This window comes from Terrapene carolina, unplaced genomic scaffold, assembly GCF_002925995.2.
Source record: "Terrapene carolina triunguis isolate 2854851 unplaced genomic scaffold, T_m_triunguis-2.0 Scaffold192, whole genome shotgun sequence".
In the NCBI taxonomy this organism is placed as follows: Eukaryota; Metazoa; Chordata; order Testudines; family Emydidae; genus Terrapene; species Terrapene triunguis.
This window is the reverse complement of record NW_020664543.1, coordinates 6,744,841-6,761,474: the sequence shown is the minus strand read 5'-3', so window position 1 is coordinate 6,761,474 and position 16,634 is coordinate 6,744,841. Positions and strand designations below refer to the sequence as shown.

Genomic DNA, 16,634 nt, shown 5'->3' with positions numbered 1-16,634 from the left:
CTCTAATTGCATAATGGTTAGAAATACTCTATTGGGTTAAATAGACTCTTCAGGCATAAAGCACTGGAAAGAATTCAGTAGAGGAGGTTGAGTTTTCATTAAGCACAAATTGCACTAGCTTTTTTTTTTTAGTTGGCCCCCATTAAATGTGGAACTGTAGCTTGGTGCAGAAAGGCATTTCTTCATAGAACAAGTAGAATGTCAAATTCTTTTCTGTTCCTTCTTGTTTCTTCCTCATGAAAAGTGCTTAGCACATGAACAAGAGGGGTTTTTTTTCTTCCATAAATATATCAAGAAAATGCCATAGGATTTATAGATCTGCAAAAGTGGAGTTACAGTGGAATATTAATAGGATTTGTGGGTATGACAGATTGGGATTTCTATCATTCACTTTCAGAGCTCTTGAAGTCATTTGGTACTTGACTAATTACTCTGTTAACATCATTTTGGATATTGAACAATTTTAATGGTCTTTTTGGTAGCTCAAATTACATATTTGAACTGGGTCTGCTATCTTCGCTTTTACACAGACGTTCAGTTTTCCATATCATATGTTATCTGATTGGTGGAAAGAGCAGTAAAAAGGAAAAGCGTATTGGTGTAGAAAATAATCTACTGTAATAATTAAAACACTTGAGAGAATATATTTTCCAAGGTTTGAAACGGAAGTAAAGTTTTACATTCAAGTGAGATGAATTTGAGAGCTGATCTGCTAATCTCTAAAATTTAAACAGATGATGTACAAAGTGTTTTAATATCCTTAATAGCAACCAAAATTGCTTGAGTTGACCAATCTGAGGGTCATTTTCCCTTAACATCTGTCAAATTACGCAATATTGAATTTTGGTATAAAGCATAATGCTGTCAGACTCATAGAAATATTCCAGAAGGTGGAGTTTTTTTAAGTAAATGGGCCCCATTTACATTAGCTCTTTGATGTTAAATTCTTTGCTGCACATCAGAGAACAGTTGCTTCTTCCCTGAAGCAAGTTTTCGTTTTCTCTCTCCCCTTCCTCCCTTCCCCCCACCTCTTTTTTTCTTATTTTAAGTTTGCTTACACTTCTGTGAAGCTAATTAATGAGCATCAACTTGTATATGACCATTATTTGACTAGTTTTTGAAAAGTGATTAGTTCTTAGCTGGTTTCTTAAACTAGTTTCTTAAACCTGCTTCTCTGTCAGTGCATTGGGATATATATATATACACAAAACACCCTCTAAAGTTCAGGGGAGCTGTCCTTTTAAATCATCTGTATTTTAAAGAGAGACTAAGGATGCAATCCTTGCCCACATCAATGGCAAAACTCCCATGTACTTCAAGAGTGGCAGGATTTCACCCTAAATCTTTAAATATCATGACCCCTCAGTCATATTATTTATTTTTACTGCAGCAACTAATTTGTTTCCTATTAAATTTACTTACGATAATTAAAACTTCAGTTATATACCACTAATTTTTTATCTGGAAGTCACTATTTGAAGGCTGAAAGATTTGCATTGACATTGTTTATGCCTATCTGACCTCTTTTTTAGTAATTAAACAAAAATCATTGCTCTAACATACATTGATTCTGCAAGGTGTTCCACCAAGTCCGGGAGGTGCCGTGTGCTCTCAGTTCCTATAGTCTTCAGTGGAAGTTGAAGGTGCTCTGCCGCTCCACAATTCATTGAGTTCCCTTCAGGATTGAGCCCATAACCACTGGGAAGTTGTGGTTTATCAAACTCTTCATAAAAGTAAAAAGGAAATACTACCATGAAGCAAATTATTATTTTAGCAGCAGTTCATTCTTTCTTCTTCATTGTAGGTGTTGCCAAAGTTACTTGTACGGTTGAATGCCATATCCTTATACCTTGGAAAAGCCAATTTCTGACAGATTCTGTACTCTGTCTACAGTTCATTCATTAATGACAGACCACTTTGCAGAATGCTAGAAAATCAAATCCCAGGAAAGTGACACCTCTTGCCATGGATGTCCACAAGAAAACTTACGGGGTGGGAAGAATTAAAGAAAATGGGCTGTTCTTATGTCTGACTTGGTGTAATAGTGACTTGTAATAATTTGATGGTATGTCAGCCAATCAATTAATTGACATCTATTTCTCTTCATAGAAAGATATCAGTTGTACTGCTGGCAGTGACTAAAAAAGCAAAAATTAGGCAACAAAAATTATGAAATGAAATATGGTTCATAAAAGCAATAACATATGGATTTTGAGTCATTAATAGTTAAATAAAAATCAAAATGCAACTTAACTAAATACAGTTTTGAGGTCAGATTGTCCTCTCATGGGAGATTCATGTCTGTGTAACGCTGTTGACGTTGGTGGAGTTACTCTTACTTTACACTCAAGTAAGAGGAGAAGTGGGCTCATTATTTGAGATTTTCTTTGTGTAGAGACCATATAAAATAATACTTTTGTCTTCATGTACAAATTAGACTATATTTACAAGTGACCAGATTTACTAGCTACAAAGAACAGCAAATGAATGGCAGATTTCTATCATGTCATTCCAGTAAACAATATTTGGCAGGCTGAAGCAATTAGTAGGTGACCATGATGATAGGTGAAAATTAATAGGATGAAAGTCTGTTTGGTTATATCCATACTACTTATATTTCTAATACTATGAAGCTACAGACAACTTTACAAGGGAATTTTCCTTTAGTCCTACTCTTACGGCGATAATATTTAAGGCTGTAGTCCCTGTTATCTGAAGACATGACCCTATTTCCCTTAGGATATTCCACATTGTTACTTCCTCAAGACTATCTAAACCAAGGGGTCTCACAAGAATTTTTTTGGTGGCCTCAGAGTGCGGCCATCAATTCTCAAATACCTCATTAACTTTAGGAAAAACAAAAAACTTGCAATATACATGACCAAATCATTGTAATTTTCTGATATAGGTTTTTATTGCAGACTCAATAATAAAAATAATGTACAGTTGTCTCTATTCCTTACTGGACCTAAACAGAATAGAAACAAATAATGTGCTTTGCACATTCTTGTCTTTTTTGTTGTTGTTTCTTGTGCTTTTTTGGTGGCTTTTTTTTTTTAAAGACTTGCTAGCTAGTAAGCCTGTTTCTGTGAAAAATGATATTTTTATGTTTTTTAACACTGCTTCCTCCCATCCCCATCACCGCCCAGGAGACTTTGGCCTGCAGAGTTATTCCCTGCGGCCCGCCATAGGCGCCGACTCCACTGGCAGCCAAGCTCCCCCTCACCCCCCGCCCCCTCCCTCAGCACGCCGTGTCCCCGCTCCTCCACCTACCTCCCGCAGCGCTTAGGACTTTCCAGGAGGGAGGGGGAGGAGCGGGGAAGCGGTGCCCTCAGGGGAGGAGGCGGAGAAGATGCGGAGCCGGGGTGGGGATTTGGGAAAGGGGTTGGAATAGGGGCAGGGAGGGGGCAGAGTTGGGGCAAGGACTTTGGGGAAGGGGCGGGAAAGGGGTTGGAAGAGGTGGGGCAGGGGCGGGGCCTCATGGACTGGACAAGCAGTCTGAGGTTTGAAGTTCAGCATGTATGATTCTTTGCTGTGAGTAGTTGGGAAGCATCTTTGTTAAAAGTGGCAACGCATTTTGTATGAATAGTTACTTTAAAAAGTTCCTTCCGTTACAGCTATGTTGATAGACTGTTAGTGTAGATTATCATCGGTGTTACTGACCACATAAGGAATAGTTACAGGTGTTTATATTGTATTAAAACCCCTCTTCGCATTACAGTTTTTAAAAAGTTAATCCATTGACTTTTAATAGCATACTATATTACTCTTCATTTTTGACTATACTTTTGTATCATTGTATGAAAATGTTTCAGTGATGCGGCCCTCGGGTCAGTGTACTAGTCCTCATGTGGCCCTTGTGTTGATTTGAGTTTGAGATCCCTGATCTAAACAGATGACCACGTATTAATGTTTGGATAGGATTTTTTGCACAATTAGAAAAATGTGTATTTCAAATATAAATACCAAGCTCCCACCAAATAGTCTTTTGCTGTCTCTGCCCCATCCTCCCCAATTATTTGTTATCTAATTGAATGTCATAGTGCAGAGTCTCTGCTACATTGGGGCTGCTTTGCACGATTGTTCTGGTGCAAAGCAGCCCTTGAGAAGGTTTCTTACTGGATATGGGAAATCCATGGCAGCTAGAGTGGGTTCTTCTCCACCCTCCCAGCTGCTGACTTGAGGAATCTAGCTGGGGTTTCCTTATTCTCAGCAGGTCCTCAGGTTCTGAAATGACCCCTGGGGTTCATTGGCAGTTAGGGTGACCAGACAGCAAATGTGAAACATCGGGACAGGGGGTGGGGAGTAATAGGAGCCTCTATAAGAAAAAGACCCAAAAATCGGGACTGTCCCTATAAAATCGGGACATCTGGTCACCCTATTGGCAGTCCGCATAAATTAAAGTAGTCTTCAGCCCTAGGATATCTTTGCATCCCCCATGCCTTCTCCTTTGCCCCCACCAATCTTGCATCAAGAGCTCCTTAGCTACAATGGAGAATCAGGGCCCATAAACGTGCTTCACAGTGGAGTCTGTAACATAGGAATAGGATAGCCCAATAGAGTGATAAATCCCTGTAATGTTCTATGTAATAAGTAATTGATTTCATCGTTTTGCAGTTTGCTGTTGCTATTGCTTATGTTGCCTCTTCTGATTGCTCTAAAAGCTGCTGCTGCTGCTTGTCTTCTGCTGGCGACAATATGAACATTCTGGCCGCAGGGCTGGGGGCTCACAGTCAGTCTTCACATGCCATCATGGGGGAGATCAATTTCAGAGCTAAAAAGGTAGAGCTGCCGGTGTAGACAATCCCAAACACTATCACCTGCTTCATGGCACAGGAATCTTAAAGGAGGATGAAAATAGTTTTAAAAAGCAAACATAGATATGCAGTGTGGTCCTGCACTTTATTCCACCATTGAAATATTATCTGAATGATGATTGAATAACTTAGCCGTGCTAGCACTGAACAAACCAGTGCTTGTCCACCTCATTTTCTTGGCCTAGAAGTAGAATCATTAGGTCTGTGAGGATGAAGGAAAAAACTGTAGGCAATATATATCCCTTAATCTGCTTGTGCAACTCTCACTGGCATCAGTATGACTTCAAGGATTGAAGGCAGTATATGACCCTAATTATGCACACTACACCTGTATGCCTTATCTTTTGATCGTTAACTGACCTTATTTTGCATACATTTTGTAGATATCTCCAAAGAATGGGAGATTTTGAATGCCATATGTTCTGCAGTAACCAGGCAAAACAGGATGAGTTAAGGACAAAATCATAAACTTGGAATTTCTTGCTATTATAGGCAGAAGTAAGAGCCTTAACATTTCATAGAAACCCTGCCACATTTGGAAACTAAAAGACATATTTTGCCAGAACCAACTCTAATTGTCATTATCTTTCTTCTCCGCTTTTACTCATCAAGATATTTGTTTATAAATAGAAACTTTGACTTACATAAGTAACCTTCTGGTGCTGACTCATTCAGGAGAGGTATAATCTAGTGTTTATAATGTCAGAACTAGAGCTGGGCAAATAATGGATTTTTCAGTTTGCTGGCAATGCCAAAATATAAGCAAAAAGATTCATTTTGGATCAAACCAAAAACCATTTTTTCTAACTGTTTTGGTGAATTGAAAAACAATATCAAGTCAGGTCAAAATGTTTCTTTTTTACCTGACATTTTTACGAAAGCAAAGGAGGGACCTCTTTTATAACCTTTTGCCCAGTGGTTATGGTTCTAGCCTGGAATGTGGTAGACACAGGTTCAGTCCCCCCTTTTGCCTAATATGGAGAAGAGATTTGAACTTGGATCTCCTACATTGCATAAGAGTGTCCTAGCCACACAAGCTATGGGATATTTTGGTGTGAGTCTTTGTCAGTTTCTCCTGTTGAAGCTGTTCCACATTTTATAAATAATTAAATTGTTATTGGAGCAGGGACTTGGGTCTTCTACATCTTAGATGAGTGCCATAACTGTCAGGCTATAGAGTTATTCTCACTCTTTTTAGTCTCTCATTCTCATTCTCTCATTTATTTGCCCCCCCCCCCAAAATCCACCTAGCTCTAATCAGAAGTGACCACAAGGTAAGTGGTTATAATGTCACTAAAACAGGACCATAGTTCCATTGAGTGAGTTAGGCAGGAAGAATGGAGTGATTAAAAGTTGTTTTCTCTTTATATACAAATATCTTGCTAATCATCAGTGATGTTACTGAAAAGTAGATGAAAGTTTTTGGTAACGCACAGTATTTTTCAGACTTTTCTGGAGTGTGTTCCCATAATTGGTTTTTATGTTTTAGTTCCTTTATTTTTAACAGTACTATTGTATTTCATGAAAAGAAGAAAATAAAATTCAGTCTTCATTAACATAGTATCCAATATTTCAAACATCGTATAATGTAGGCTGTGGGTCTAATACCATTAAATTGTTTGTATTCAATGTGCCATTGAAGTCAGTACAGTTTTACTTAGCATCTATAGTTTGGATATAAACAGTATGGATTATAGATGTGTGAAACTTGTTACAAAACTGTAGTTGCTTTTTAAAGCTGAAAAACTGTAACAAGGCCATAAAATATTTTATTGTAATGCAAAAGACTCTACTCTGTAACATAAACTAAGTGCGTATAATATTTTCATAATGAAGTCATTTTTAACTAAAGTTTGTCTTAAAACATGTGAAACTAAACAAAAACTACCATGGCTTATTGAATTTAAGCCCTTTTGCTATGAAAATGCACATCATAGCTGATGTTTCAGCCAGATGTGAATTACAGAAGTTACATAAAGCACATGAAAAACTAGGTTTTAGGACCATTAACTGTATTGACCCTGCTGTCCATTGCTATGAAGTTAGACCTTAATGAATACTGTCTGACCTTCCAAAGGATTGTTATCCAGTTTGATTTCTCTTCATCATTGTTTCTGAAATACATGTCACCTGAAAATGAGGAAATATGCTAAAATTAATACAGAAGCAACTTATGTTTCATATAGTACATGATAGAGTTGGCCTATTATGACAGTTGAACTCAGTTTTGAAACAGTCCATGAAAACTGATGCTTCTTTTCACCATTCCATTTTTAGTCTCCTCATTTGTCAAGATAAATTTAATTTAAATCCTAAACTATATTTTCTACATATACACCTCTACCCCGATATAATGCGACCCAATATAACAAGAATTCGGATAGAACGCGGTAAAGCAGCGCTACGGAGGGGGTGGGGCTGCGCACTCCGGCGGATCAAAGCAAGTTCGCTATAACGCGGTTTCACCTATAACGCGATAAGATTTTTTGGCTACCCGGGACAGCGTTCTATCGAGGTAGAGGTGTAGTTATATGTAAGCATTTCATAGAAAAATGCTTACCCGGCACAAAGCCTAAGTAAAAGCGCTTTTGCACAGCCATGTTCCGTGTGTTGGCAAGGGGCAGATTTGCCTTCCCAGGCTACAAAGCAACAGCCCATAGTCAAAGATCTCCAGTGAATATGGGTGCAGGTTCTGTGCAAAATGGGGATGTGTCATATGTTCTGGAGTAACATAAGATAATTGAAGTGGATCCCCAGTGTGTCACCATAAGTTTAAAAAAAAAATCAGTTTGATTGACTAGTGTGATATAACTTGCAGAAATTGCATACTACGGCTGTCAGTCCTGTAAAATGGGGCAGAACTACATATAAAAGTTGAAGCATATACTTTCAAGTGTCCACTAGTTTTAGATGCCTCGATTTTTAGGTGCCCAACCTGAGAAACGTAGAGCCTGATATTCAGGTGTGCTGAGCACTCACTTTTCTATTGGTTTCAGTGAGAGCTGTGAATGCTGAGCACCTCAGAAAGTTTAGGCTTTAACATGTATATAAAAATGTGGGGTTAACTGATTAATTTAAAGAAAAGCAGTAAATGAGCTATTGAGGGTTGGTTTGCACTTCTGATGCCATCTTATTAAAGCTGTTATAATGTCTTTAGTTTTACAAAATTAAATACAATAGTTAATTTTAAATCAGATTACTATAAACAGTATTATAGAGGTTTGAGTTCCACTAGGAATAAAGCCTTGAAATTTAGCAAGTTTCTTTTTCAGATCTTTTTGGTCATTGTTTGTCAAACTGGCTACCCCAGCTCGGTTCGGTGTGGACTAACTTCTGATATGTTTGTGAAAGTTATGGGTCTGTGTGCCTGTGTTATGTATTAAGATTTCTTCTTTGGGTTCAAGAGGTTATAAAATTGACTATATGAGAGATGAAGTCCTTCAGTCTCAGGCTGATTAAGAGTGAACACAAGGGTAATGTGACACTCTTTGCACTGTCTTGCTAACAACTCTCTCTCTCTCCACACACACACACACTATCTATATATGTGTATGAAAAATCTTTCTGAGAGTATAAAGTAACTTAATCTTTCTACTACAGTAAGTATTTTTTTAATTTGCCCTAAAGATAAAGAGCCAGTTACAATAATTTTATGACCCACAGTGGTGTCAATAAGTGATCTGAAACCAGAAGACTATTAAGGAAAAAAGTGTTAAATGCAGAAAGAAGTGTAGATTGGAACAAACTGTGTGATGCTTCCACACAATAAATTCTTCTTCAATTAACCCATTACTATGTTGTATATTGACTAGGACTGAGTGGACCCCATATTCAGTAGATTACCTAAATTAGATAAACAGGTTACTTTTAAATGTAATTCACCTGTTATTTCAGAATCTTTGTTTACTTCACTTCAGGAACACAGTATTTAGAGACATTAATAGAATCTTAGGCACAGATTTAGAGGTAGCGCATCCACTCATGATATAGAACACTTGATTAGTCCTATAATTAAATGGTAACATTCTCATCTCCCTTGGACTTAAAAATTATACTCATTCACTAGAAAAGTGTTTCTGATGATGCTTTAGAGCAGTGGTATTTCATACCATATAATAGTTAAATATGGAAACATCTATGCATCTTACACCTTTGTACTAGTTAAATCTGAAGAAATTTGGGATTTAAAAATGAAATATTTTGGTGAAATATAAATTTTCTTAAGTGACTAATATATTTTACATTAAAAATAGCATTTAGAAGGGCATTGATTGTAAAAGTTTTCATATTCTACTAGAATAGCTGTTTCACATTTTCTGTACTATTTTAATGTATATTCATTAAGACTCTGATCTTGCAGGCTTATGCATGTCTGCAACTTTAAGCATGTGTAGTCACATTGAAGTAAATCAGACTATTCGCTTGAGTGAAGATGCATGCATAAGCATACACAGGATTTGGAGCCTTAAATCCCAATTTTGCAACTGGCTCCACACAGGGCCCCTACGCGCATACAGAGCCCTATTGGCTTCAGCAGTGCTCCACACTGACATTGGGGTCTGTCTGCGCAGAGCCAGCTGCTGCATCAGGGCTTTGTGATGGATTCTGTCCTCTCTAGTGTTGTGAACAGAACTTTTTGCATAAGATCACTTTGAAAGGCTGCTTGCCCTAGACTTGCTTCAAAACTCAGCTTTCAGAGTACTCTTTTACTGAAAGATACATTTTTCTCAGACATTTAACCTCAAATTTTAGAACCAAGAATACGAGAACCATTAACAGAACATTTATGAGGAAACTTTTTGAGACAGGTCTATCAGATATAGTACAACAATGGCTTTTAAAACTCCAACCCATTTCAGAATTGTGTCCCTAGTTTGGATGAAAACTAATGGTGAATTTAAGAGCTGTGTTTTTTTTCACTAGATTACAGCTACACCTGCTTCTCAATTACCCGTGATATCAGAACAACAAAGTGCCCTTGTTTCCAATTTTGTTTTATTCCTTATCTTTGAGATATAAAAGATATGCCAGGAGGCGGAAAGAGCTGTGTGTCAAAGAGGGCCCAAATGGTTCAGATGCATCTTGGGTTTGATTTTCAGTTTAATAGCAGCAGTCTTAAAAAAGAATGTAAGATTTGACAAAAGGAGCTTGCAGACATCAGCTGGCACATGAAAACATATAATACATGTCACACTGAACCCTCACAGCCTCCACTGGAACTTGTGGCTTTTTTCTTCCCTTTTTTCCTCTCACAGAGATGAAGTCATCCTGATAAACTTCTCTCGCTCTTTCTCTCCCTCCCCCTCCTTTTTTTTTTTTTTTTTTATCCGTAGAGGCCTTTATGTTTTTCTAATAATTGGCAGCAGAGGTACAATTTTTCCTCTCTTTTAAGTGATGAATAGTTGGCCCTAGATCAAAGACAAGCCCTTGTGGTTTTCTGGCTGCCACAAAAGGGCGTTGGAATTGGCACAGATCCCAGCTGCTTAGTGATAGGCATGTAGATGAGGTGCCAAGCGTAGGGGTCAGTGGCAAAGTGTCTGTACACATTCTTCATCTGAGCTAATCTGGTTTCCTTTTGTGTGTGTGTGTCTATTTCAGGCCAACAGCAGGTTGAAGCAGATTGAAAAGGAATACAGTCAGAAGTTGGCCAAATCTTCACAGGTAGGCAACATGAAAACAAAAACCTCAAATTAGTTAGCTTGATTTGGAAACTTAAAATGAAAAATGTATTTACCGTACTTCTATTCTGGAACTTTATTTTTCTTATGTTCAAAACTCCCTGCTACTCCCCCAAAATCAAATATCAATTGCCTTTCCCAAATGTTATTACAGTACTTTAAAAAAAAAAAAAAACAGAAAATTTAACTGACCAATTAAAGCCTTTTTTAAAAGCTTGCTGTTTCTTAGCTATTGGGAGTCAGATCCTGCCAGGAGCATGAGCACCATTGACAATGAGTCAATGAGAACAGTCAATGAGAACTGAGGCAAAATTGGCCCTGTATGTAGGCCTGCATAACCGTGCATTTTGTAAAAACAGCAAAGGTTGCTTGCATAACCGTAAAGTGTATAGGCTATTACAAGGCAGTTCTTGGCCACATATCTGATGACATAATTTGAGCCCAACGATGCAGTTTTGATATTTACCGTTTGTAGGGCTTTAACCAATCCAATAATTTTGCTGAATGCTGACATAGCTTTTTAACAGCCCAAAACATTTAAAAAGAATTCTAGATTACATCATGACATAAAAGAGAACTGCTTTTTCTTAATTGAGGGAGTTTTTGTTCATTAATGTAAAATGTTTTTTTGATGACCCTTGACATGGGAACTGAAAATGTATATTCAATTTACCCTTACAGTTAAAGTCAATCCAAAAAAATGGTGGTCGTAAGCGATTCTTCACAATTGCTTTTGAGTACTTTAAACCTTCATTTTAACTTGCACATGGTATTGAAACTTACGTTCCATCTACATTGCAGACTTCTGCTGGACCAGCTGTGTTGATCGGGGGAGTGAAGAGGTGTGATCCATGACCGAGATAGCTAGTCCAGCAAAGCCCTCTAGTGTAGATGCAGTTACACTGTTAAAACTGCGCTTTTACTGGTATAGCTTCCTTCGCTTGGTGCAGGAGGAAGAATCAACTATACCAGTAAAAGCACAGCTTTGTCTGTATAAGCTGAGCCAACACTAGGGGCACTTAGCCAGTGTAGTATATTGGTACAGCATACCAGTAACATGCTCCTAGTGCATGGTTTTAGACAATGGTAGAATATGTAGATGCAATTGAAGGTTACAATTTTAATAGTGTAAAAACTGTCATGAGGATTTGCATGTCGCCATCATTCTTCTCTGAGAAGCAAGAGTCTCACAACCACAAATGAAGCCTTGAGTTTGGTTATAAAGGTTTATTCTCAGCAAAAGTAATATTGGTCAGATATTCCCTTAATGCCAACAAATATAAGGAATGTTTCAAGCGCCCACATACTAGGCAGCAACATGGAAGTTACAAATCATCTCTTTTACTGTTAAGCCAGAAACACTTTGCAATTTATTAATAATAATGAATCTTAATTTCTACCTTCAAAAGTCTTTCTTTTCAAAGGAACATCGCCAAAACTGTGGACATAAATACTGTGGTGGGATATCATAGGACTCTCAAGTCTGCTGCACTAAAAACTTAGGGCACTATACATTTATCAGAAAACTTTGTAAATATGTTTTATATAGTTATTATGTCTAGGTAAATAATATGCATTTCTAAAATAATCTAAATGTGTATTTTCTGTGCATGTGTTTACATGAAAGTGGGATGACTTTAAAAACGTCTTTGAGAGACTTTTTATAAAATCCTCTTGCATTTGTTATGTCACCATGAAGAGAAATAAAAAGAAAACAAACCTCAAAAATAGAAAGTTTGACATCAATATAAAGAAATTCAGGCCTGAGGTTGAAGTTCCCTTAAGGCCTGGTCTACACTGGGGGGAGGGGGGAGATCGATCTAAGATACGCAACTTCAGATACGAGAATAGCGTAGCTGAAGTTGACGTATCTTAGATCGACTTAGAATCACTTACTTCGTGTCCTCGCGACGCGGGATCGACGGCCGCCACTCCCCCGTCGACTCCGCTTCCGCCTCTCGCCGTGGTGGAGTTCCGGAGTCGACGGCAGAGTGATCGGGGATCGATTTATCTCGTATACGCTAGACATGATAAATCGATCCCCGATAGATCAATCACTACCCACCTATCCAGCAGGTAGTGTAGACGTACCCTTAGCTACTAACTCTGTAATACCTTGCTATGTCTATGGCAGGTGGGGGATAGCTAAACAGCTCTGAATATGTAAAAGGTATAAACATCAAGGAGGGAGAGAAATAGCTTAGGATGTTACAAAAAGACTGTATGAGTAATAAGGAATAAAACTGTGAAACTAAGATAATGAAAATTTAAACTGAAGATCAGGACAAACTTCGTAGTAATGAAATTTATTAGACTGTGGAATAGTCTCCCAAGAGAAGTGGTTTGAGACCCATTTAAGGAAACTGGACATTGCATTAACAAATATATTATAAGGAATGTCCTTTATTACAGGGGGTTGGACTAGATGACCTAATCAATCTTTTACGTTTCTACTTTTGGTGATTCTGTGACAACCATTGTAAGGGCTTTCTAAACAGTGGCTGATTTTACAGACCATACATTGTATGCTACAGTTATTTGATACAATGGGTGAGTTAAAGATGGGGTTTCATTCTGAATTTCTTTACTTTTGTGGGTTTGAATCAGACCCTTAGTGTTGTTTGAATATATTTTTTGTAGCTTAACATTAATAATAGGTCATTTGTAACTTTCATTTGGTTATGTTGCTGACATCAGCCTAATCTTACTCTCTCTGGCCTCTTGGAATATTCACTTTTAACACCCACACAAAGAAGATATTCCCGGAAATTCTCTTTGAAGTTTACACAAAATAAACAATTAGATTTTTTTTCCCTGAGAATTACTGCCCAAAGCAGTTCCTTGTCTGGCAACTTTTGTCAAGATTTTCTTAAAATATTTTTTAAATGTTTATGTATGTCCAGGTTCTTAACCCAGTAAACTTGTAATAGAGGAAGTCTGCCCAGTATGTCAGTGCTTTCCTCTCCTACTGCTGCATTTTAACCAACTTACTATTTTTTGTTACCCTAAATAAAATGGTCAAAATTCAGCAGATACATAGTGATATAACTACGCATTCGTTGTAAATGGCAAAGTAATGTAATTTATACTTATTTTGTATTTTCTGTCAAATGAGTGCAATTTACATTTGTTACCACCCTCTTCTACTTCCGTTTTAAATACCCAGTAAATGCCAGATTGGTGCTAATTTTCTGACCCAGACTACCATTTATATTGCTGCTGAATTCAGACTACAGACTTTTACTGGAGTTGCATTTGCTCAAATTAGCTCTACATTTGTGCCCATTGATTTTACTCGTAGAAAACGGTATCTCAGTACTTAAATATAGAACTGAACATTTCTAAAGGACTGGATAGCAAGTTCTTATGTAGGTTCTTATATTACTCCATACCATCTGGTCATTTATAATCTTTTTTACCTTTTCAAAGATAATTTCCTTGTTACTGCAGATGCCTAATTATACCCAAAAAATGTAGAACTTAATATTCCACATAAAGTAGAACATTTTTGATCATTTATCATTCTTGATATTGCCTTTCTCTTAATTTACATTTGTATTTTACAGACGTTACTGATATTAATACCCCATAATGTTCCCTGCTCATGTAGATGCAGGAATTAGAGATTCTCCAATATCCATGCCCTTACGTTTTTACGGACAATTAGTTTGCCCCTTAAAAATTATGAAAACATTAAGTCTAACCAGTTGTCAGTTAAATAAGAGTTCAAAGGGATACTATACTGTCCATATGAAACTGGATACTGATAAAAGTTTAGATTATTAACAAGATAAGAAGTGTTAATTTTGCAATTTATGTCATTTGTATATTTTGGCATTTTTGTCCACTGTGACTGAAACTGGCAGGATCAGTTTCACTTTTTATTTATAGTCTATCTCACTTTCTGGTTTTCATCCATTAGCAAACTGTAGGGAAATGAATTCACAATACATTTGTTTAAAAAAATTACTTCCCTTCTCCTTTCCCCATGATTCCAATATTTTTATTTAAAAATATGTTATAACATTATTTATAATCATATCAGATATACATCTGAAACCTCCCATTTTCCCCCTAAATAAATTAAATAGTGTGGCCTTAAAATAGTTATGTCTCTTTACAGTCTAGGGGCCCAGTCCTGCAAACATTGAAGCATGTGTGAGTAGTACAGTTGTTATCATTGGACTTATATGCTTAAGTGTTTTCAGGATTGGATTCTATGGCCCTATAGAGCAACATAGCTTTAATCACATCAGTAGTTGCATTGATGTCAGTGAGTCTGCTCTCATGCTTAAAGTTAAGCATGTGCTTAAGTGCTTTGCTGGATCAGGACACTTGGGTCTAAGCATAACATTCTATAATATATGCCCCCGAAGTGTGGCTTAATATGGCTTTCTACAGTGATAAAAAGGGTAAAACAGCTAGATTTCAGATAGTCAACAAATCATGGGTGTTTCATGTAAAAAGTCCATGAGCGTTGAACCAGACCTCAAATTTACTGTTAAATAAAATACCTTCCTCCCAACGACACAGGAATGCCCTGTCAAGTTTAACATTTCAGTTAAGTATGTAAAGTACAACTTTTTCTTATCTACAGTATCAAACTATGATGTATCTTTCAAACAGACAAAGAGCTATTAGCATGTTTATTTCAGTGTTCTTTGATTGTTATAGTGCAGAAAGTTCTGAAGCCTTGCTAAAAATCCCAAGAAGACATTTTAGTGAAGTGGAAAACCGGAAACATCTTATATGTTTGAGATCGCAGATGTGCTTTGTTCTGATGAGTAAATATTATGGAATGTTATCGTGGAAAACTCTTCCAAATATTTTGTGTTCAGCAGTTTTATGCCATTCACAGTTTTATTATATTCCTTTTCTCTGTGTGGAATTTCATGCTTGCCAGTGTGTAATATGTTAATTTAAAATATTTAGTTTGCACAGCGGAGTTTGCCAACTCCATTCTTGTGTCAAGTGTAAATACATGCAAAATACATACCGCTCACGGAACAAGGAGTTTTAGCATGCTGTTTTCTTTTTAGATTGTAGCTGAACTTAAGACAACCATTTCCTCTCTGACAGAGGAAAGCAACCGGCAGCAGCTTGCTGCAGAAAGGCGGCTCCAGGATGTTGTACAAAAGTTTGAAGATGAGAAGCAGCAGATGATTAGAGATAATGACAGAGCAATCAAGGTAATCTGCGGAGTTCAGTCACTGATGCTACTAGCTGTTTTTGTGTCATTAAAATTTGAAATCATGGCAGTAGGCGAATGTAGGTATCATTCTTGTTCATACAGCATTCAGTAATTGTACTCACTGGATTTTGACTTTGATGTATCCAGTGACTCAGTCTAACTTTCCTCTAGCAGATCATATGCCTGCATAAAAAGTAACTTTTTGGCAAGTCCAATCCATTTACATGAAGCAAATGTTTTAAACTACCCTGTTCTTTTTCTTGGCGGCCTAGTTTAAGATATTCTCATATAAACTCATTCATATATTTAAGCATGTTTTCAGCATGATTCTGTATGCATTTCTAAATACTGGCCCAGATCCACAGCTGCCGTAAATCAACACTGCACCAGTGACTTCAGGAGAGCTACACTAGTTTCCACTAGCTCAGAATCTGGCCCACACACTCACCTTCTGAATTAAGGCCTTGATTCAGCAAAATATCCATTGCCAAATTCAGCACATGCTTAAGTGGTTTGTTGAATAGGAATGGAATTAATCACATCTTTAAATATATATTCTTTTGTACCAAATTCTTTCATTATATTTCTGCATAATATAAAAATAATAGTTAAATTCTCCCATCTCTTTTTTTCTTTTCTTTTTTTTAAGCTTTGCAAACCTGCCGTTTTTTATATTTTCTGACACAATAAGCAATGTATCTCTGGTCATCTTGAGACATAGCCTGATTCCCAGTGACTTCAGAAATGATGCTTACATAAGCAGCAGTGCATTTTTCCTGGTTTTTGATGCTCAGATGGTGGGAAGTTTCTTGTTAAAACATTTCCCCCGCTTAGAACAGAGTAGAGCTGATGAGTTTCTGAACCAAGCAACATTTAATCTGTGAGGGTCTGCACCTAAAATTCATAAATAAACATAGTTTAAAAGGAGAAACCTCTTCTTCCTGTGTT

The 16,634-nt window shown here is 37.1% G+C and overlaps 1 protein-coding gene across 1 annotated transcript in view; it reads left to right on the top strand.

Annotated features, from left to right (window-relative positions):
- The window catches only part of CEP112 (centrosomal protein 112), a 297,346-nt gene that overhangs the window by 231,940 nt on the left and 48,772 nt on the right, over positions 1-16,634 (top strand). The window contains exons 22-23 of the mRNA XM_029912219.1: positions 10,416-10,478; positions 15,535-15,684. Coding sequence (XP_029768079.1) covers positions 10,416-10,478; positions 15,535-15,684 — 213 coding nt within the window. The remainder of the gene's footprint in view (positions 1-10,415; positions 10,479-15,534; positions 15,685-16,634) is intronic.